At 47.9% G+C, this 21,583-nt stretch overlaps 1 protein-coding gene across 4 annotated transcripts in view; it reads right to left on the minus strand.

Annotated features, from left to right (window-relative positions):
- Positions 1 to 21,583, minus strand: part of POLA2 (polymerase (DNA directed), alpha 2, accessory subunit) — a 31,981-nt gene that overhangs the window by 2,828 nt on the left and 7,570 nt on the right. For 2 of the 4 annotated variants that reach the window (XM_006771596.2, XM_006771597.2), the window contains exons 5-15: positions 15,848 to 15,954; positions 13,413 to 13,603; positions 12,680 to 12,768; positions 10,846 to 11,001; positions 10,271 to 10,333; positions 9,640 to 9,682; positions 6,342 to 6,466; positions 5,448 to 5,486; positions 4,500 to 4,573; positions 1,378 to 1,483; positions 465 to 571 (exon numbers count right to left, since the gene is read on the minus strand). In XM_006771596.2, coding sequence (XP_006771659.1) covers positions 465 to 571; positions 1,378 to 1,483; positions 4,500 to 4,573; positions 5,448 to 5,486; positions 6,342 to 6,466; positions 9,640 to 9,682; positions 10,271 to 10,333; positions 10,846 to 11,001; positions 12,680 to 12,768; positions 13,413 to 13,603; positions 15,848 to 15,954 — 1,100 coding nt within the window. Of the gene's footprint in view, positions 1 to 464; positions 572 to 1,377; positions 1,487 to 4,499; positions 4,574 to 5,447; positions 5,487 to 6,341; positions 6,467 to 9,639; positions 9,683 to 10,270; positions 10,334 to 10,845; positions 11,002 to 12,679; positions 12,769 to 13,412; positions 13,604 to 15,847; positions 15,955 to 21,583 lie in introns of all 4 variants that reach the window. The other 2 variants (XM_015569063.1, XM_015569064.1) reach the window with 1 other exon arrangement.

Below are 21,583 nucleotides of genomic sequence, written 5' to 3' on the forward strand. Positions count from 1 at the left end.
AATCTCCGGTCAAAACCATGACAGCCAGCGCTGGGTTGTGCAAGAGCACGCAGCGTCTGCACCAGTGAGGGAGCGCATAGCCGGCGTGACCCTCACAATCCAACTCTCCGCCAACAAGCACACGCCCATGTCCACAGACTGCAGAACCTACGCGCACAGATCTGGCTGCAGCTGATTCTCTGCAGAGCAACACACTGCTCTGGTGGGGAACAGCTTCCAAAGTTCACAGGTCATCCTCCACCAACGGGGACGCCCACCCTTATTTAGGTCACAAATGTGGGAGAAGAAAAGCAGATAAACTTCTATCACCATAAATCAAATGCAGACAACAAGGTTCTTTGGGGTCTCAAACATAGTAGAGACAAGTGCTAATAGAAACAAAGGCTCCAACGGCTCCCCTCCCACGGCCCCAGGGTGTGGTGGAGGGCCTGCTGTCCTGCCTGGGGCTGGAATGTGTGTCTCACCTGCTGATCTCCTCGGCCCCCATGTGGAAGAGCAGGTCCGTGGACGTCAAGCCAAAGACCAGGCCATTTATAGAGAGGCTGCAGGGGTCGGACACAAACTGCACTCGCTAAAATGAGAAGGGGTTGAGATGCACATTTACACACCAAGCTCAAAACTTCTTATGAAAGTTGGGGGTCTCTTGCCCTAACCGGTTTGGCTCAGTGGATAGAGCGTCGGCCTGCGGACTGAAGGGGTCTCTAAGGGCTTAGGGAGCCCAAACCAGCACACAGTAACTTATGAGCACAAGTGCCTGCTAACAATAGCTTAAGCCTGGCCGGGGTGGCTCAGTGGTTGAGCGTCAACCTGTGAACCAGGAGGTCATGGTTTGGTTCCAGGTCAGAGCACAAGCCTGGGTTGTAGGCTCAATCCCCAGTCAGGGGCATGCAGGAGGCAGCCAATTAATGATTCTCTCATCATTGATGTTTCTATCTCTCTCTCCCTCCCTCTCCCTTCCTCTCTAAAATCAATAGAGCCGAAACCGGTTTGGTTCAGTGGATAGAGCGTCGGCCTGCGGACTGAAGGGTCCCGGGTTCGATTCCGGTCAAGGGCATGTACCTGGGTTGCGGGCACATCCCCAGTGGGAGATGTGCAGGAGGCAGCTGATCGATGTTTCTCTCTCATTGATGTTTCTAACTGTCTGTCTCTCTTCCTTCCTCTCTGTGAAAAATCAATAAAATATATTAAAAAATAAATAAATAAATAAATAAAATCAATAGAAATATATATATATATATTTTAAAAGAGTAGTAGCTTAAGGTTCAGGCCCTGTGCATGCCCCAAAAAGGCATCTTCACCTCCACTTCGGGGACAGAGCTGGTCACCTGCGGCACATTCAATTCTGGCTGCCTGCTGGTCAAGGAGGGGACCTGTTACCTTTTTGTCCTCATGAGGCAGATCGTAGTTGAAAGGCGGCTGTGGGTACACTGGCTCATGGTGCACATCTCTCAACGAGGGGACAAAGACGAGGTGGGAACCGGAGCTACTTCGTCATAAAATCGTAAGAGGGAGAACAATGAGCGCAGGTTAGTGAGGACAACTGGACGACAGTAAAACATCAGGGCTGTACAGACCCTGCTTCCAGGGAAGAATTTCAGAACCGAACTCTCCTATGAAGAGAGGTGCCACTTCCCGTGGGACAATCTGTGCTCATTCACACATCCACCTTGACCTGGAGCAGTCACCCAGGATGCATTCTCTAGGCTCTCTGTGATGAGGAGAAGATGGGACTGCTGCTTGGTAGAGAAGTTAGGATCTAGAAAATCTAGAACAGGGGTCCTCAAACTACGGCCCGCGGGCCACATGCAAATACAAATATTGTATTTGTTCCCGTTTTGTTTTTTTACTTCAAAATAAGATATGTTCAGTGTGCATAGGAATTTGTTCATAGTTATTTTTTAAACTATAGTCCGGCCCTCCAACGGTCTGAGGGACAGTGAACTGGCCCCCTGTTTAAAAAGTTTGAGGACCCTGGTCTAGAAAGACAGGATTTGACCAAAGGATCGGAGCCTCAGAGCCAGAGCTGAAACCACGATGTGGCTTAAAGGCGTTAAGTCTCGGGACAGAGCTCTTGCCTGTTGAGGGACCCGGCACATTAATCAGACCTGGAGACCACAGCCTCCTAATGATCAAGCCCTGGGTCACAGAGCCACATCCAGGACCAGGACTGAGAGGGCTGCAGAGCGGTGGGGAAACCTGATTGGCTTCTCCCAGAGCCAGCCCCTCCCCTCCTCCCTGGGGAAGCGATGCGCTCAGTTCTTATTTCTCAGCAGACAGCCTTGTAAAAACGAAAGACATTTAACAGCAACAGTAAAAGCATAGCTGACAGATGTTTCCTTTGATGGAGGCAGAAGGAGAATCCCGGGTGTTACAACGCATAAGCGGTATAAAAACCTTTAACTCTGGGAGCAATTGTTATCCTCCCCAGCCACACAAAGAGGAAAAAGCCCCATTTCCTTGGCTCCCTCGGCTGTGCGTGGCAGAGGGGCCTATTATAAACCAAACAGGCGTAAAGCGGACTCGGGCTTATTTAAAGCCCACCAGGAACTCTCACTGCCATCTCCTCTCGCTTAAAGGGTGGCCTTCCGAAATGCAGCCAATGGCCAAAGCTGCCTCGTATAGGATAAAGGTGCTGGTGACTGTTGTCACACTTGCCCCTTGTATGTCACCCTGCTCATGTGAACTGAGACTTCTGCAACAGAAAATCAGAAGCTTGAGACCAAAGGAACTTTACATATTGTTACAGCCCCTTGACACTGAAAAATTCACTGTAATTATCCAAGACTACCCATTTGGTGCCAGAGTCTAGCAAGCAGGCCGGGGAACCTGAATGGACAGCCTGTGCTCCAGGCCCCAGGGGCTCTGTCTTGATGGACACGAAGGTACAGCTGGGCTTGAAGAGGTGGAGCCGCTGGTTCGGTGTAGGCGCTGGAAGAGCAATAGTTAAGGGGGAAACAGCTCTTGCTCAGGGTTAGGGACTGGCAGCAGGGGGAGGGCTCGGAGAGAAAATTCCAACTATGCTGAGGATTGCACAACCTCATACATCACGGTGGGAGGGCCCTCACACAGGCTCGGCTCCCGTGAGGGAGGAGGTGCTTTCTCACTGGTTCTGGTCTTTATTGATAAATCAGCTAATGCTCTGCATTTCCGACTGCTCAGGAATAAAAGGAAATTCCCCAAATGAGGACTGTTTATAGACTGTTTGGGGGGAGGTGAGGCAGCCTCCCTACCCGCGGGCACACCCTGGCCGCAGATGAAAGTGCCTGGTGGTGCTGGGTGCTGCCCCAGGGTAACAAAGCCTGGTCTGTTCTTTGTTTGTACCGCTGCTGTCAATACCACATGGGGCGAGGAACCCAAACAACCCCATCTCACACTGAAAGCACCCAGCCCCGGGCGCCGTGCTACACAGTCCTGCCTGTCCCCAAGGAGGCCTCGGGCTGACAGCACAGGAACTGCAGCCCTGCTCCTGTTTGTCGGGGTTTATCTCCCGAGCTCTCCAGGTCTGATGAACTCTCAGGGCCACAACAAACCTGGGAAGCAGAGTCATCTTCACGGGAGGAAGGCAGGAAGAGGCAGTTCCCGCCGCAGCCTGTCTCTGCACCATTCAAGTCCCCCAACGCTGGGTCATTTAGGGGCTGTCCCCCCCCCCCCCCCCCCCCCCCCCACACGAGGCCTACCAAACCGGCCATGGTGCTGCCGGTACAGGAAGGTAGTTTTCAGGCTAATCGACTCTGTGATCAGTTCACTCGGTCAAGGGGTGGAAGAGTAAACATCTTGTTTTAAAATCTACCTTTGTTGCGGACTTGTTTTTAAAAGCTTATCCTCAGGAATGCTGGTTTTTTATGAGCTCAGCTACAGGCAAGCAAATCCCCGGAGACGATCTATCACCTACACCAATCTCTCCCAAACCCAGCCCCGGAGGAAAGGGGACAGGAAGTGACTGTTCCTGGAATAGCACCTTTTCTCCCAACTTAGAGCTGCACATTCTTCCCGTCACCCTGTGACCTGCCACAGCTCCTTCCCCAGCTCTATGGCAGGGATTCAAGATCCCCACCCTGAGTTTCTACCACGGCTGCTCTGGCCACCGGCGATACCCACAAATTGTGGGCAAGCAGTGACTCAGGGGAAGGACTCGGGCTCACCCCAACAATCACTCACACAATAAGAGGGCTGGGCCTCCCGGGATTTTGCTGTCAGTCATCACACACTTCCCAGGAACATCCTGGGAAGATTCCGTGGAACATGAGTGTATTCGAACAGGAGTGAGAAAAGGAAGGAAGTACAGAGCGAGCAAGGGAAGAGCAACGTCAAGTGTGTTTATCTTTGTGGTTTACAAAGACGCCTCAATACAGCGTCTGTGCACTTGAAGTTCAAGAGTTCTATCTGATCCCTAGTTCAAAAGATGAAATACCCCTCCTTTTGAACAATTTCAGTTTTTTAATGGGAAGGAAGCCCAGGAGAAGCCTCGGTAGCTTAAGGCAGTATTTTTAAATTCTGACCTTCGTGTTCCTTCAATAATCGTGCGAAGACACTGCTTGAAAACATCTTCAAATGGACTTGTCAGGAGACAGTTCTGCAAGAAAAGGTTTAGAGGGTGGACATTTGGCGATGATTCATTTGTTTAACATTAGATGACCCCACGTACCAGCTGTTGAGCTAAGAGCTGAAGCGGGTGCAAAGGAGGACAGCTCTCTGTCCTCAAGGAGCGGGGTCTAGTGGGGACAGGAAAGGAGACCGGGAAATAATTAATCCTCTTGAATATAAGCTGAAACACTAAAAGGATGAGCGTCTGGGTAGGTGTCCGGGAAGGGCCAGTTGTGTTAGTGCATCAGGGACAGCAGGACTGGGCCACAGAGCTGAGGGAAGCGGTGTAAGGGACTTCCCTGCATCTGTGCCGACGCCCTCTGGCCTTGGTGTCAGGCGTCACAGAGGAGCACCAGGACTCATGTATTTGTATTTCCCTCCCCCAGCTTCCAAATGGCCTTGGATTCTGGTGAAACGAAGCCCTCACATTCCATATCTTTATTTAAATTCCCACTACAATGTCGTCCCGACTAGCTATAGGAATTAGATGCAGGGTAATGCCAGGAGATGAAAATAGCCCAGCCAGTGTGTCTCAGTGGTTGAGCCTCGAGTCAGGAACCAAGAGGTTGCGGTTTGATTCCCGGTCAGGGCACATGCCCAACTCGATCCCCAATAGGAGGTGGGCAGGAGGCAGCCGATCTATGATGTTTCTCTCTCATCAATGTTTCTATCGCTCTCTCCCTTCTTCTCTGAAGTCAATAAAAATATATTAAAAAAAATAAAACAAAATAAAAAATAGCCTCGGGTGAGGATTAACAACAAAAACAATAAAAACATAAAATAAAACAAAAGGAGATGACTAACACTGAGGGCACAATTGAATGCAAGTATCCACCACCCCCCCCCTCATCCCAGTCACTTACCTCAACCTGCTCATGCTTAGCATCCAGGAAAGGGCCAAACTACAGATGAGGGCGAGGGGAGAAACGAAAGAACCAAATCAGAACCACGTGCGTCCATGAGCGCCTTCATAACCCCTCCTAGCAGTTCTTCTCCGTGCCCATCTGTGCTGCCAAGGCTGCGTGCAGAGCCTGGGACAGTTAGCAGATGGGGTGGGTGCCCCCAGCCAAGATCAGACAGGGGCCGTGAGCCCTGGAAGCAGGGAGGCCGCCATGGCCCCATCACCAGGGTACAGCCTCCTACCATACTGGGCTTTTTCTAACCTTCTAAACCAGCGGTTCTCAACCTGTGGGTCGCAACCCCTTTGGGGGGTCGAACGACCCTTTCACAGGGGTCGCCTAAGACCATCGGAAAACACATATATAATTACATATTGTTTTTGTGATTCATCACTATGCTTTAATTATGTTCAATTTGTAACAATGAAATTGGGGGTCACCACAACATGGGAATTATATTAAAGGGTCGCGGCATTGGGAAGGTTGAGAACCACTGTTCTAAAACCTAGCAAGGGAAACCCACCACGCTGCTAACAGCAGTGCTTCGCACTGAAAAAGAGGACAGTTCAGAGCTTGGAGTAATGACACAGCGGCCAGGATCCTGTAAAGACATGGAAGGATGGGAAGACCTGGGCTTTTAGATTAAATTAAGGCCTGTGGACATGTACACCTCTCCAAAGATGCAGATGAAGAACTAAAAAATACTTTTTAAAAGGGAGGAGAGAAAGAAGAAAAAAAGGGAGGAGGATCCGAAACGCTTCCTAAGAATTTAGACCCGCGCTGGATCTTTTTCTGAAGAACTGCTGGTTTTCCCGCTGCTGCCTGTCGGAGCGAAGCTGTCCCCGGAGGGCCTCCTACCAGGATGCAGACGTCCGGCCGGTCATGGTTGATGATGGTGATCAGGTCAAGCAGGGGGTCATACGTGATGCTGTCGGATGTGGTGTATGGTCCACAGGCCACCAGGACCATCTTTTGCTCAAAATCTAAGAGAGAAAGGATGGTAAGGTGTAGAGTAGAAGATCCTGGGACGGTGGGAGAAAGGACAATTAGGGAGGAATGCCACAGGGTTCAATCAATCGAGTCTCCTTAAACCCAAGAGGAGTGAGACCACATTCCTATCCTCACAGAATCTTCCACCAGCAGGTGCACAGGTGGGTATGCAAATAACTGGACCACATGACAGGCACACTCCTAGCAGCACACGGGAGTGGCAGGAGGAAAGCGGCAGCCAGGAGAGTACTGATCAAAGTGAGATGTGTTTATATTTCCCCCCTAACTTTTCTTTTAAATCCTCACCCGAGGCTGTTTGGTGTTTTGTTTTAATTTATTTTTAGAGAGAGAGGAAGGGAGAAAGACAGAGAGAAACACTGATGTGAGAAACATTGATTGGTGGCCTCTCTTACGTTGCCCCAAAGGGGATCGAACCTGCAACCTTTTGGTGTATGGGACGATGCGCCAACCAATTGAGCCACCTGGCAAGGGCTCCCCCTAATTTTTTTATTGTGGTAAAATACATATAACACAATTTACCATCTTAACCATCTTAACATTTCAGTGGTATTAAATAAATAAATTCACAATGTTGCGCAACCATCACTACCACCCGTCTCCATAACTCTTCGTCTTGTAAAACTGAAACTGTCCCTGAACAGGCTGGGGTGCAAGGCTGGGAATGAGCAGCTGCTGCGGGATGGGGTGCAGGGGTGCTGTGCTCTGGCCACTCCTGTGTTGCCCTTTTCCTCACAGCATCTGCTTTCCTTTGGAGAACCAGCTGCCTCCTCCATAGAGCAGTCTTGGGAGGGAGGGGCTGTACATTAGGTGCACTGTCCTCCCCTGGCCACGGGACAGGCATGTGACCCGGTGCCAGCCTTTCTTACTCTCCTCCCAGCTTCTGGAATCTCAAGGTGAACGATCCAAGGAGAGAAAAAAGGCTGCAGCTGACCTATTCCAGCAGAGGTGACCGAATGAGACAGTGGGGAATTCCTGCTACCTGGACACCTAGAGTTGCTAGCTCCTATTCTGGGTCTAGCCTGGATTTCTAGCCACCTGTCCAGTCTGTGAGCTACCTGGACTTCCTCTAACAAATGCTCTTTTTCTTAAGGTGGTCTGAACCAGTTTCGGTAGCTTGCAACAAAACAACAAAATCCAAAGATCCCGGACTTCTTAACATGCAGCTGCAACAAATTACCACAATTAGTGACTTAAAACAACACGCATCTATTTCACAGTTCTAGAGGTCAGAAGTCCTAAAATCAAGGTGCTGGCAGGGCTGTGTTCCTTCTGGAGGTCTGAATCTGTTTCCTTGACTTTTTTCACTTCCAGGGCCACCCACATTCCTTGGCTCATGGCCCCTCCTCCATCCACAAAGCCAGCAGCCTAACATTTCTAATCTCAGAAGCTGAGCCTCCTGCCCTCCCTCTTAATGACCCGTCACTACACTGGGCCTCCCTGGATAATCCAGGGTAAACCCAGCTCAAGAGCCTTCATTTGTTCACATCTGTAAAGTCCCCTTTGCCGTAGAAATAACAAATTCACAGGTAACAATACCATGAACTGAGTCAGAGAACTCAACGGGAAGAGTAAGTTTCATACAGAGCAGGGGGCAAAGTTAAATTTGGTTCTGTGGTGCTTACAGGAGATGTAAACCCAGGGCAACTAGCAAGTGCCCGGAGGGCAAGACCCACATCTTCCTCTGTGTCCAGGAGTGCCTCGCCCCACACCCTGCTCACAACATCTCTGACACCACACTCAGCTGCTTCCAAAGGCTTCCCTGGCACACAGCTCAGGCTCTGGGCATCTCAGCCACCTTTCTTTCTCTTTCTCTCTTTTCTTCCTTCTTTCCTTTCTTCTCTCTCTCTCTCTCTCTCTCTCTCTTTCTCTTTCTCTCTCTCTCTCTCTTCCCTCTTTGCTAATCCTCGTATGAGACTATTTTTCCATTGATTTTTAGGGAGAATAGAAGAGAGAGGGAAAGACAGAGAGAAACATCAATGTGAGAGAAAACACACCAATTGGTTGCCTCCTGCACGAGCCCCGAACAGGGCCAGGGAGGAGCCTGCAACTGAGGTACATGCCCTTGATCAGAATTGAATCCAGGACCCTTTGGTCCGCAGGCGAACGCTCTATCCACTAAGCCAAACTGGTAGGGCAACCATTATCGTTTCTTTTCATTCTCTGAAGCTGACCTAACACCACCATGCTACTCATACTGCCATAAACACGTTTTCTGATAAAATGCACAGTATCATCAATTCCTAAATTTCATTCCTCATTCTATGTTGTCGCCAAGAACCACCTCATACACTATTAATGTGTATGGGTGGTGGCCATCTCACTGTGAATCCTTAATAGTCTTCTTTCCTTACAAAAATGTTTTAAGCCCTAGCCAGTTTGGCTCAGTGGATAGAGTGTCGGCCTGCGGAAAGAGAAAATCATTGATTAGCTGTCTGCCGCACGCCCCTAGTGGGGATCGAGCCACAAACCGGGCATATGCCCTTGCCTGGAATCGAACCCAGGACCCCCCAGTCCACAGGCCGACACTCTATCCACTGAGCCAAGCCAGCTAGGGCAATAAAAAAATATTTTTAAAAAATGCTTTAAAATATTTTGAAGCAAAGTTTGTTAAAATTTATTTTTGTCTTTTTCCATCTGGTTTAGTTACCAAACAACTCTAGGCTCTCTTAGAAATTCATCTAATTTTTTAAATGAACTTTTATTTTGGAATCACCTTAGACTTATAGCAAAGACAGTACAGAGTTGCTGTATGTATGCTTTTCACCCAGTGGCCCTGATGGCGGCACCTTTCCAACGTTTGTCAAAAGGAAGGAATTAGCGCCGAGATATCACTGCTAACGGTTCCTGACTCGATGTGGATGTCACTAGTTTTCCAGTATCCAATCTAGGGGACCACATTACATTTAAAGAAATTGTTTTTTAAATAGCTCCTAGTTTTCCCTTTTCAGAGCAACCTTCAAATACCTATTAACATTAGCACTGAACGACACGCCTGTGCTCAGAACCCAGGGGGCCAGACCCCTGCCTCCCACGGGGCCGCCATCGCTGCGGCATCCCCCCGCCCCCCCATCCCTGCGGCACTGCACTTCTGGGCCCTGGCCCACCCCGTCAGTGTTGGCACAGCAGTGCTTGAGCCCAAACTTACCTCCGTCCTCGTCGGCGGGCTGATAAAATGGAAGTGGCACGCCCTTAAAAATAGGAGAAACGAAACTGAGGTCGTGCTCCAGGCATCGCCTTGGTAAGGAAAAGGGTGGGCACCGAACGGGGCATGTTTGCAGTTGTCTGGCTCCATGGAGCTAAAGGCTCACAGAGCTGATGTTATCTGCCGTTTTTCTGTATTTGCTCAGAGCGACAAAGAAACCCAGAAAACGGGAGGTCACCGCAAACTCATAGGACACCCAGCAAAAAGTGGGAGCAAAGTGGGAGTGTCCTAAGGAAGGAGGGGAGAGCGGGTGTCTGCTACTCTCCCTGCATCCTATGAAAATCTGCGGAAGATTACTGCCTAGAGCAGGGACCGGTAAACTGCGGCCTGGGCCAAATCTGGCTCCCACCTATTTTGTAATAGGCACACAGGCACTCATGGTTTACACGTTGTCTGTGGCTGTGGTTATTAAATATTTACTCTCTGGCCCTTTCCAGAAACAGTTTACTAGCCCTGGCCTAGAAGCAGGTCCCACTCCAGAGAGAGAATTGAGAAGCAAGTAAATAGGCTCTTAAAAACGACAAACTGCATATCCGCGCCGTGGGACCTGCAGGGAGGGCGGGGGACCGTGTACCTCGTAGAGTTTAGTGGCAACAAGCTGTCTGCCAGTGGTGTTGATCCCTTCCATAACTACAACCTGAAAGACAAGAAGCAAAACAGGGGAGATAAACGAGAGGTCAGGAATAAATTATTTTGATGTAATTAAAAGTACTGTCCAGCTACTCTCATTTTGTAATTGTAAACTTGGCAGTATTTTTGTAGAAACCAAATTAAGGGGGTTGTATTAGTAATAATAATTATGCTTTACACGATGACCTAACTTTTACAACAACTCTGTGAGGTAAGAATTATTATTCCTATTTCACAGATGAAGACACTCTGGCTAACTAAAATGGCCACAATCACACACCTCACGGGGTGGAGCTGGGATCTGAACCTGGGCCTCGGATTCCAGAGCCAAGATCAGAGCACACGAGGGCAAATCGGAATCCCCTCACCGGTGTCCGCTGCTGGGCCCGTGCCCCAGGCACATCTCATGGCAGCGGAGGTGAAGGCCAGGAGCAGAGGCCAGCAATGAAAAGCTTATTCCTCCAGCCACAGCCCAGCACACAGACTGCAGAAGAAAGAGCGTGCCGCGTCCCGTCTCACCTGCCCGGGAAACAGAGAGTATTCTTTGAGCTCAGATAAATCCACTGGAACTCGAGCGCCAGAGGAATGTTCTCGGTCTCCCTCCAGAATCACCGACTTGTTGTTCAGCTTCCCATTGCTATCACAGCCAATCTGGCCCAGCAGCGTGACAGGCTCCTGCGGAAGGAAGGTTGCAACAAAAGAACGATACAATCGCCGGGACAGAAGCTCATCTTCTGAAGTCAACAGGGTGAATAGCAAAGCAAAACCCAAGTAACAACACACCTTATTTTGGCGGGTATCATTTTACGCTAGTGATGAGCGTCATCACCGACTCTCAGGGGTGTTAGAGCTCTTAAAGGGGTCCAGTCTGCCCACCGAATGCTTGAGACCCTCTAAGTGGCACCATTAAGCTTGAGCATCTCTATGAAGGGGAACTTGCCCGCACACCCCGAGAGCAGCCCACTGCATCTCTGCATAGCTGTAGCTGTTAATAGCTCACATGTATTGAGCGTACTAAATACCAGGCACTGTTCTAAAGGCTTCCGTGTATTAACTCATTTAGTCCTCACAACAACTGCGAGGGGGATACTATTACTGCACCCATTTTACAGACGAGAAAACTGAGCAACAGAGACACGGTTTAGTCAAGGTTAAACAGTGAGTGAAGCCTGGCTTTGAAGCCTGGAAGTTTGGCTCTATCGCAGGGATGGAGAACATCCGGCCCATGGGCTGTATGAGGCCCGCAAAATCATTTGGTCTGGCCCTGCCAAGGCATTAGGGGTGAGTTAATTAAATGCTTAACCAAGTATAACAGGCTAATTGTGTGTTTTTTTGGGGGGGTGGGATGGTGCTAATTTTTCAGTTGATAATTTTGTGTGGCCTGTGAATGATGTTATAAATATCCAAATGGCCCTTGGCAGAAAAAAGCTTCCCCACCCCTGCTCTACAGCCATATCCTTAACCACACACTATGCTTACTGCCTCTTAACCGGAAGTTCTTCGTTAAATTGAGCTGAAATTTCTCTTCCTGTGGCTTTTTCTGTCCTGTTCCCATTCCTTGGGGCAAACTGAGGAAGTCTAATCTTTTCCCACAAGATCATGCATCCTTGTCCTCCCTCCACTACTTCCTCCCAGTTCCTCCCAAACTTCCTCATATCACATCGAACAACATTATCTTCTCCAACTGGTCATTCTTCTCAGAATGAAAACATGACCGAGGTTCCTTAAAGACTCTTCTAGAACACAGCTCCCTCTAGCAGCGGTTCTCAACCTGTGGGTCGCGAACAATGAAAATACATCCTGCATATCAGATATTTACATTACGATTCATAACAGTAGCAAAATTACAGTTATGAAGTAGCAACGAAAACAATTTTATGGTTGGGGGTCACCACAACAGGAGGAACTGTATTAAAGGGTCGCGGCATGAGGAAGGTTGAGAACCACTGTTTCGAATGCACTGGCACATATGCCAGATTAAACCACAATGTAAAGACACTATTGGCAGCAGCTAGTTCATAACAACAGAGACCAAACAAGGAAGAGACTGTGAAACCCGTTTCTGGAACTCCTATCCTTGCTGTTGTCCTCACATTCTGACACTGAATGCTTAAGGCCCTCCATCTTTGCTGTGTGCAGGATCCGAACCCAAGTGCAAAGACAATGACTGTGTCATAAACCAGAGAGGATTTTTAAGTCTTTCTTCAAAAGGACCCATTTTACCAAATCGAACCAGGGTAGATGTTCTAACTAGCATGTGGACAAGAAGTGAAAAGGGACATAGGAGGATGCTTTTCACCAGGGATTAAACAATATAGTATTAATCAGGAAGGACTATTGGAACAATTCTTACTTGTGCTGGAACTAGAACAGGAGTAAAAGCCTCAATCTTGTAATGTTCCTTGAGTTCACTGCCAAGTTCTTCTATCTTACAGGTCAGAACTGAAATCCCAAGGGGAAAACATATTGTGTTTAAGACATTGCACTTGCCAAAAAGAGAAAACACAGCACATTGTCAAACATTAACGCCAGTCATTTTACAGAAGCAGGAAGGGTGCTTAGGAGATCCGGCCAGTTTACACTTTCTAAAGCCCTAGCCAGTTGCCTGATACTTGCTGCTGAAGCTGGCCTTCTTTCTGGCCACAGGGGGTCTCGTGGCACAATCCCAGGGGCAGCATGGTCCCCACCCACAGCCTTCCTATTACTCAGGTCATCCGTGAGGACCAGGGCAAGTCAAGGCCAACCTGGACAGTCGCCCATTCTTTACCAGGAAAAAGCCATAAATGTTTCTGCTTTAATACTTTAATTGGCTTCCTTTACATAGTTCAAGTAGTTGTTACTGGGAAATGGTTATGTGCTTTTCCTTTAGCACTTTTCTTTAGCAAACGGAAGTCACTTGGGAGAATTACTGAGAGTATCATCTCATGTCCCTGCACTAATAGGGGCCCCAGAGGACACCTGCGAACTTGCGTATTCAAAGGCAACCCTGGGACTTGCTCTGCAGCCTAGGTGGCGCTTTGCTCCTTACTCTAAACCCTTCCAGGTGGTTTTATGTCCTCCAGAATTCCAAAGGGAAAAACAATCACCTTCTCGAATATCTGGAAGCTTCTGGAACATGAACTTGTAGCTCCCAGTTAGTGATTCTGGACACCCCAAGGCCTTCAGGCTGATACCGGCTCCTCCTCTCCCGGACCAAGACACTCCCTGTGCTGAGCCGAAGGAGGTAACCACTTCTCCGCGGTTATTTCTCGAGTTGTATTTCTGGGAGGGAGTAGCACTAATTGGAAGCAAAAGAATGAACATTACTGTGTTCATCGTAAAGAGAGGGTAGGAAATGAGGCTGCCTTTTGGAAATGGGGATTGGAGAGATATCAAGCTGGGGTTTGTAAATCTAATCAGCTTAATGGGGTCAGACATCCCCAGACCTTTAAGGAATTTCAGGAATGAGGGGTTGAGGAAGACCGAGTTGAGCAATCCCAACCATGTTAGAGAAGTTTAGAGACAGAGAGATATTTTATAAGGTCGTTCTCCTGGCTTAAAACTAAACAAAGGAAACGAAACCCAAACTCTGAACTGATTAGAAAGCAAACTTCGAGTACCATTTTCTTTCCTTCTTGTGAATATTTAGCATTTATTAGAACATCGTCAGAGCCTGGAACTTTGGACAAGCCAAAGGTTGCTGTGCATGTATATATTCCCTCGCCATATAGTTCAAGGTGGAAACAACAACAAAATGAAGTTAAGTGAAATGAACAAACTTCCCAGTGTCCGTGGCGGTGGAGAGGTAATGAATCTGGTCAGCTGGTGAACAATTCCCATTCTGCAAGGCTCAACTGACATGCTCTCACATTTCTACTCCCCAGGGGTAAAGTACACCTCCAAGAACACTGACTGTGCTCCCCGCTTAGATGACAGTGAGGCCTTCTAATCCTTTGGCTGTGAACATAACGCGCAGAGGTCTATTTAAAACAGGCTTATTTAATGCTCCGAAACTCTGCAGGAACCAGCTGTACGTGGGCCCCACAGCGAGCGGGGCCATCGTTCCGTCTTTCCACAGAGAGGCTACAGAAAATGACTCAGTTAATTATCTCCATCTCCAGGGCTGCCTCCACCTGAATAATTTAGAAGTGACTTTCATAAATTACAGAACCAGTTTCTGATGCTGGCTTTATTAGCGTGCACTTAAAATGACTAGGCAGCGTATCCCTGACTTCTGCAAGCCCCTCCCTGCCAAGCTCGTGGGATGTCTGTGACCGCCGGCCCTTTAAGGCGCCGAAACACTCACATGAGGTCAGCTGTACAGAGATCTACAGGTTTCAAAGGACTGCTTGTTCAGAGATACGACCACTGTAGTAGTGCTGGCCCACCTACGAGAACCACTTCTATACACCAAATTTCACAGGCGCCTTTGTCAGTCTAGAAAGTTCGCTTCTAAAAAATGTGACAACTCCCCAAAGCAGCAGTGGACCACATGAAAGTCCAATTGTCCTTTAGAACCCAGTGACGGCTCATCTTGCCCGACTGCCATCACCTCCTTTCTAAACAACAGGAATCTTAAGCTCTGCTTGCCTAGAAGTGATGCAAAGTGGAGGTGATGGCCCTAGCAGCCAGCATGTCCCTAGACCAGGGGTGGGGAACGTCTGGCCCACGGGCCATATGAGGCCTGCAAGATCATTTGGCCCTGCCAAGGCATTAGGGGTGAGTTAATTAAATGTTTGACCAAATATAGCAGGCTCATTTTTAAGTTGATAATTTTGTATGGCCCTTGAAAGGGCCCTTGACAGAGAAAAGGTTCCCCCCCCCTGCCCTAGACAGTTAGCAGTTCTGTTCCTCAGCCGCATCCTACAAACCTTTCTTCCATGCAGCACAGCCCTCACCTATGGAATTCTCTCATACGAGACCTGTCATTTACGGATTTCAAAAAATCACGTATGATCTCTGTGGATTCGCGTGCAGAAGTGGCTGCAGGGACAAAACACCAATTAAGTCAGTGCAGATCCACAGTGACAAGAAAACTCTCAGAAGCCAGCTGTAACCTGAGGTGGCACAATAACAGGTTATGCAACATTATGAACAAAGATATGTGCTTTTCTTTTTTAAAAACAAATAACTACTTTAGATGGAAAAAAAGAAAAAGAAACCCAACGACACACGGGCTAACAGAGAAGCAGGTGAAAGGCGCTGCGCCTCCGCTGGCCGGACTGGGAGGACTCAGACTCCTGAATAGACAGGTTGTTTCCAGTCAAGATATCAGTTCCTGATCTAGGAAACGAGCCCCAGAAAAGTGGGTGGAAAGTGAGTTTCCTGAATTACTGTAAGAAACAGTAATTTTCCACACAGGAAGAGAACGCAGGGAGGGCACAGGGCAATAGGCTCTCCAGCCAGTTCACGGCGGCGGGTGTCCGTCCACCCCATTCAATAAGTTACCCCCCATTTAATTTAATGGTGGGGTTAGCCTCCACCAGATAACCAGAGAAAGGGGAGGGCAGGCAGGCTTTTTGGCAGCCGAATTAATTCCTACCTTGGAGAGAAACTCGATGGTGAGAGGAGGACCTGGGGGCTGCGGGCAGACACCCTCCTTTTTGTTAGGGGAGTTTCTGGGGTGGTGACAGCTCGCTTCTGAGAACCCTAGAAACAAAACAGAAAACAAAATCCCAGTCCCGCTAGACTCAGTTACTAATTAAGTGTACAGTTCCTTAGGACTGGGTCTTAAAGTCCCATCTGCCAAGCACAATCCCATAAAGAAATCTTCAGCAATTGTAACCCAGCATTTATCAGAATACTGACCCCATGTTGAAGGCAATTATGAAAAAGTGCCAACCTTTCCCAAAAGGACTGCCAAGCAGGCATCTGTCCTGTCAAATCATGCATGTGGTCACCTTCTTCTCCACCTTTTACTGCTTTAGAACAGCTGTGAGTTTAACAACGCATGGGTTTTGACCTGCATGGACGCATTTTCCTGAGAAGGGATGGGACCATGTTACTACTTATTTTGGCAAAGTCTACCATTTGCAAAAGTAGAGAAGGGAATGACTAAGGCAGAAAACATGGTTGAGCTCATATTTGGAGAGTATTTAGCAAACACCTCATTGATGGTCATTTTTTGGTTTTTGGTCATCAGCAAGAATCCCAGGATATGCCCAGAATGGAGAGGAAACCCGCAGTCCAGAGACCTACTGCTCCCCAAAGTCTAGGATAACTGACTGACAGAGCTAAGGCAAACCCTTGCCCGGACTGCAACCAGGAGGCCAGCTAGTCTGCCCTTGGGCTCCTCCTGGCTGTGTATCTGAGTCATGCACCCAAGCTGCCTCCTGTGGCAACTGCGAGGTGGACACTACAACAACCATTATTTAACATTCCTTTCCTGTATTTTAATATTTTTCCAACTAAAAATACAAATTCTAATAGTTACAATTTTAGTTTAAATATAAACCTTTGTTTAAGTACTATGTATACTGATTTTTTTGGTCTGTATTAATTACCAGCATTTTCCCACAATGCCACAATCTTTTTTTAATCTTCACCAGAGGATATTATTTTTCCATTGATTTCTAGAAAGTAGAAAGGAGGAAGGAAGAGGAGAGAGAGAAACATCGACATGAGAGAGAGACATCGATTGGTTATCTCCTGCACATGCTCCTCTCGGGGCCGGGGAACCTACAACCAAGGTGTGTGCACGCCTTGACAGGGGCATCTAATCCGTGACGCTTTGGCCTTCGCTCTGACCACCAAGCCAAACTGGCCAAGGCCACTGCTACAATCTTTATCCTTTTTAGTAGCTGTATTGATTAAAGTGAACTTATCCTATATAATAAAAGGCTAATATGCAAATTGACTGACCAGCATAACGACCTGCAGAACAACAGGTCGCTATGATTCACACTGACCACCAGGGAGCAGATGCTCAACGCAGGAGGTGCCCCTAGCCCACAGGCCCCAGGCCAGCCAAGGCAGGCACCAGCTGCCACCCCCTGCAATCACCCTGCTGGTCTCCCCACAGAGGGAGGCAACGACTGGCGGGGCCGGCGAGCAGGTGGCCAAGGCAGGTGCCAGTGGGGGCCCCCAGATTGGCCTGCCAGTCGCCCCACAGATCGGCCCTGATCGCTGGCCAGGCATAGGGACCCTACCCATGCACGAATTTCATGCATCGGGCCTCTAGTATATAATAATTTACATAATGACTTCTCTTGCTGGACGTATCAGCTGCTTATAATTTGGGGTGAATATAAATTATGCTGAGATTCGTACTGTCACAGGTATAGATTTTTCTCATAATCTGGTTTATTCCCTTAGGAGAGAGTCTTACTAGGAAGAATTGTTGGGTCAAAGATAGAAAAGATTTTATAGTTTTGATATATATTTTTCTCAAACTATTTTCCCAAGAGATATTTCTAATATGCAATCCTCTGTAGGACTCTAGGGCTACTGTTGTACAGGGATTATTTCAAGAGAGAGTTCGCCTCCCAGAACATGGCCAGAGGATGGTACTCTGGGAAAAGCAGTCTCATTTCTCTCATCCTCAGCCCTTGTCATAAAACCTGATTGTCAACAAGTCAACTGCCCTTACACTCCTCAGGGATGTGCTCACTCTGCCCAAGCTCAATGAGATTCACTATTCCCACTACACGCCAGTTATTCACTCGTAATGAGAAATACAGTGGGTACCCTATCCTCATATAAGCACATTCTCACACCACACGGGAACCCAAATCATAGCCAAAGATGCCAGTTTATTAATTTACTAAAATTTTATGCCAATAGTATGGGAACTTCATATTCTTAGGTTAATACACCCTTTCCTGTCAGGCAGGACGTGTGGAAACCCAAATTATAACAAGATTTATGGTGAGCATGGAGGCAAAAGAAGAGCTGCCAAATGCACAAGTCAAATATTTAATGACAATAAGCAAGCCCACTGACATTCACCACTTTAACTGGAATACACCTGCCCAAGACCTGACAAGGGTCAGGCAACCTCACCTGGCACTGACTGTGTGGAACTACTGATGCATGGTGTACAATGATTGAGCAGTTTCCCCGAGATGGGTACTGTTCTCAGCATATGATATATCTCTAGCCCAGACCCATATTGCATCTTCTCTGAGCTTCAGACGTATATTTCAAATTGCGCATTCCAATCCACTGACTGAGCTCTGATTCCATGGTCACAGATTTTGATTTATAATTGAGTCTCCCAAGTACCTCTATGGTAGGAATGGGTGTCCCCATGTGGCACCTCAGTCTTTGAGAGGGTACACACTTCAACAGTAAATTTGCATCTGACTTACACATCAGAATACTGAGAGCCAGGTTAGCACGAGTCAATTCCCAAGAATATGATTAACTCTGGATATATGGACAAGTCAGATACATTCTGGAGCTGCGAAGCTGTCAATCAGATCAACAGGATGGTGGCAAAACAGGTATTACAGTTCTGCTTGGTAGAACTGACAGAGCTAAGGCAAACCCTTGCCCGGACTGCAACCAGTTGTACCTGGAGAGCCACCCAGTTGTCCTCTTTCAGACGGTCTGTACTTCAACAACCACTGCTGTGCCAGGCACTGGGAGAACAGCAGTGACTAAAGCAAAATCTCTGTCCTCGTGGAGCTTACACTCTAATGGAGGGAGACAGACTAAACCAAAGAGCAAATATATAACATGTCTCACGGTAGTAAGTTCTATGGAGAAAAATAAAGCAAAAAAATAAAGGTGCGGCCTGGGCCAGTGTGGCTCAGCTGGTTGAGCACCGTCCCGTGCACCAAAAGGTCACCTGGTTCAGTGCTTGGTCAGGGTGCGCATTGGAGGCAACCAATCAATATTTCTCTCTCACATCAGTGTTTTTCTCTCTCTCTCTAAAACAATCCATCCCATATAATAAAAGGGTAATATGCAAATTAACCCTAACAGTATGATGCTGACGCGGTGCACTGACAGCCAGGGGGCAGACGCTCAATGCAGGAGCTGCCCCGTCATGGTCAGTGCACTCCCACAGGGGGAGCTCCGCTCAGCCACAAGCCAGGCTGATGGCTGGGAGTGTAGCGGCCGGTGGGAGCCTCTCTCGCCTCCCCAGCAGCGCTAAGGATGTCCAACTGTGGCTTAGGCCCGCTCCCCACAGGGAGCGGGCAGGTGGACATCCCCCAAGGGGTCCCAGACTGTGAGAGGGGGCAGGCCAGGCTGAGGGGACCCCCTTACCCCTGAGTGCACAAATTTTTGTGCAATGGGCATCCAGTAAAAACATATTTAAAAAAAAGAAAAGAAAGAAGAGCCCTAGCTGGTTTGGCTCAGTGAATAAAGCATTAGCCTGTGGACTGAAGGGTCCCAGGTTCAATTCCAGTTAAGGGCATATGCCTGGTTGTGAGCTCAATCCCCAGTAAGGGGCGTGCAGGAGGCAGCCAATCAATGATTCTCTCTCATCATCGATGTTTCTACCTCTCCCACTCTCTGAATCAATAAAAATAAAAAATAAAAGAAAGACGGTGTTACAATTTGAGCCAAGTTTGTTCCCTCTGACAATGGGACGTATGAGGTGGCCCTGGCTGGTATGTGTGAAGAGTGAGGAGGGGCATGGTAGGAGTCCAGGAGGAGGAACAGGGGCCAGCTCAGACAGAACCTCACGCTTCAGACTCTGAATTGACACGGTTGCTAAGTTACCAGGGAAGATGGAGAACTGGTGGAGAGCTGTGAACAGGGAAACCTGGCCTTTCATTTGAAAGGAGCACTGTTTGTTTTTGTTAATCCTCATTCGAGGATATTTTTCCATTGATTTTTAGAGAGTGGAAGAGAGAGGGAAAGACAGAGAGAAATATCGATGTGAGAGAAATACATCGACTGGTTGCCTCCTGCACAAGCCCCAACCAGGGCCCAGGCCAGGGAGGAGCCTGCAACCGAGGTACGTGCCCTTGACCGGAATCGAACTCAGGACCCTTTGGTCTGCAGGCTGAGGCTCTATCCACTGAGCAAAACTGGCTAGGGCTGAAAGGAGCACTCTGGCTGCTGTGTAGAGAATTGGTTAGAAATGGACAAGGCAGATGCCAGGGGACCAGTTAGGAGGCTGTCCTACTCATTCAGAAGGAGCCGGAGAAGCCAGGGACCTGGTAGTGGCAGTGGAGGTTGTGAGAGGGGCCCAGATGCTGGAAGGATGTGACTGACGGATGAGTTGCATGTGGGTTTGAGAGGAAAGAACGACTCAAGGAGGTCTCCAAAGTTCCTGGCCTGAGCGAATGAAGAATGGAGGTACCTTTTGCTGAGATGTGGACTCTAGGAGAGAACCATCTTTAAGGGGAAGATCAAGTATTGATTTTATAATCTCTAAGGGAAATCTCATTACTCCATTTAATATTATATGCACTTGGTTTTGTGTTAGCAACTTTTTAAAGAATATTTTTATTGATTTCAGAGAGGAAGGGAGAGGGAGAAAGATAGAAACATCAATGATGACGAGAGAGAATCATTGATGGGTTGCCTCCCACTCACCCCCTACTGGGGATCAAGCCTGAAACCCCAGCATGTGCCCTTGACTGAAATCCTTCAGTCTGCAGGCTGACGCTCTATCTACTGAGCCAAACCGGCCAGGGCTGTTAGCTACTTTACAAAGTACATTTTTAGCTTTCTTGGTCTCCACAGACACACTTAAAACTATTTACTTTCTTTCTTACAATGTAATTTACTTTGAAAAATTAAGGCTTACTCCATGTTTATGTATTTCCACAAATTTATTTATTCCTCCCTTTTTTAATTTATTGGGGTGACACTGGTTAACAAAATTATACAAGTTTCAGAGGCACAATTCTATAATACAAATTTATTTTGTATAAATAGTAACTACCATTACTGAATATCTTGCTTTGGGCTTGGCACTTTACATATTCATTTCATCTTCAAGCCCTCTGAGATAGATTTTTATTATTATTTAATTAATTAATTTATTTATTTAAATTAAATCTTTATTGTTCAGATTATTACATTTGTTCCTCCCCCCCCCCATAACTCTCCTCCTCCCAGTTCCCATCCCATCCTCTGCCCTCACTCCCCACCCACTGTCCCATGAGTTACAGCTCTTAAACGGAAGTTCCTTTGTCCTGATTCACTAGCATCTGGGCAAACACTGCCCCCTGTCTGGCATCGGGTTCCCAGCGCTCACAGTTAGTCCTGGCTCAGCAAGAACCCAACCCTTGCGTTGTTATGGAGCCTCTAACTCACATCTTTGCCCTTGATGGCTCTCAAGGCTGTGCCGGTAGCGAGAGAGGGTGGGGCATCT

Source organism: Myotis davidii, unplaced genomic scaffold (genome assembly GCF_000327345.1).
Source record: "Myotis davidii unplaced genomic scaffold, ASM32734v1 scaffold425, whole genome shotgun sequence".
Lineage (NCBI taxonomy): Eukaryota > Metazoa > Chordata > Mammalia > Chiroptera > Vespertilionidae > Myotis > Myotis davidii.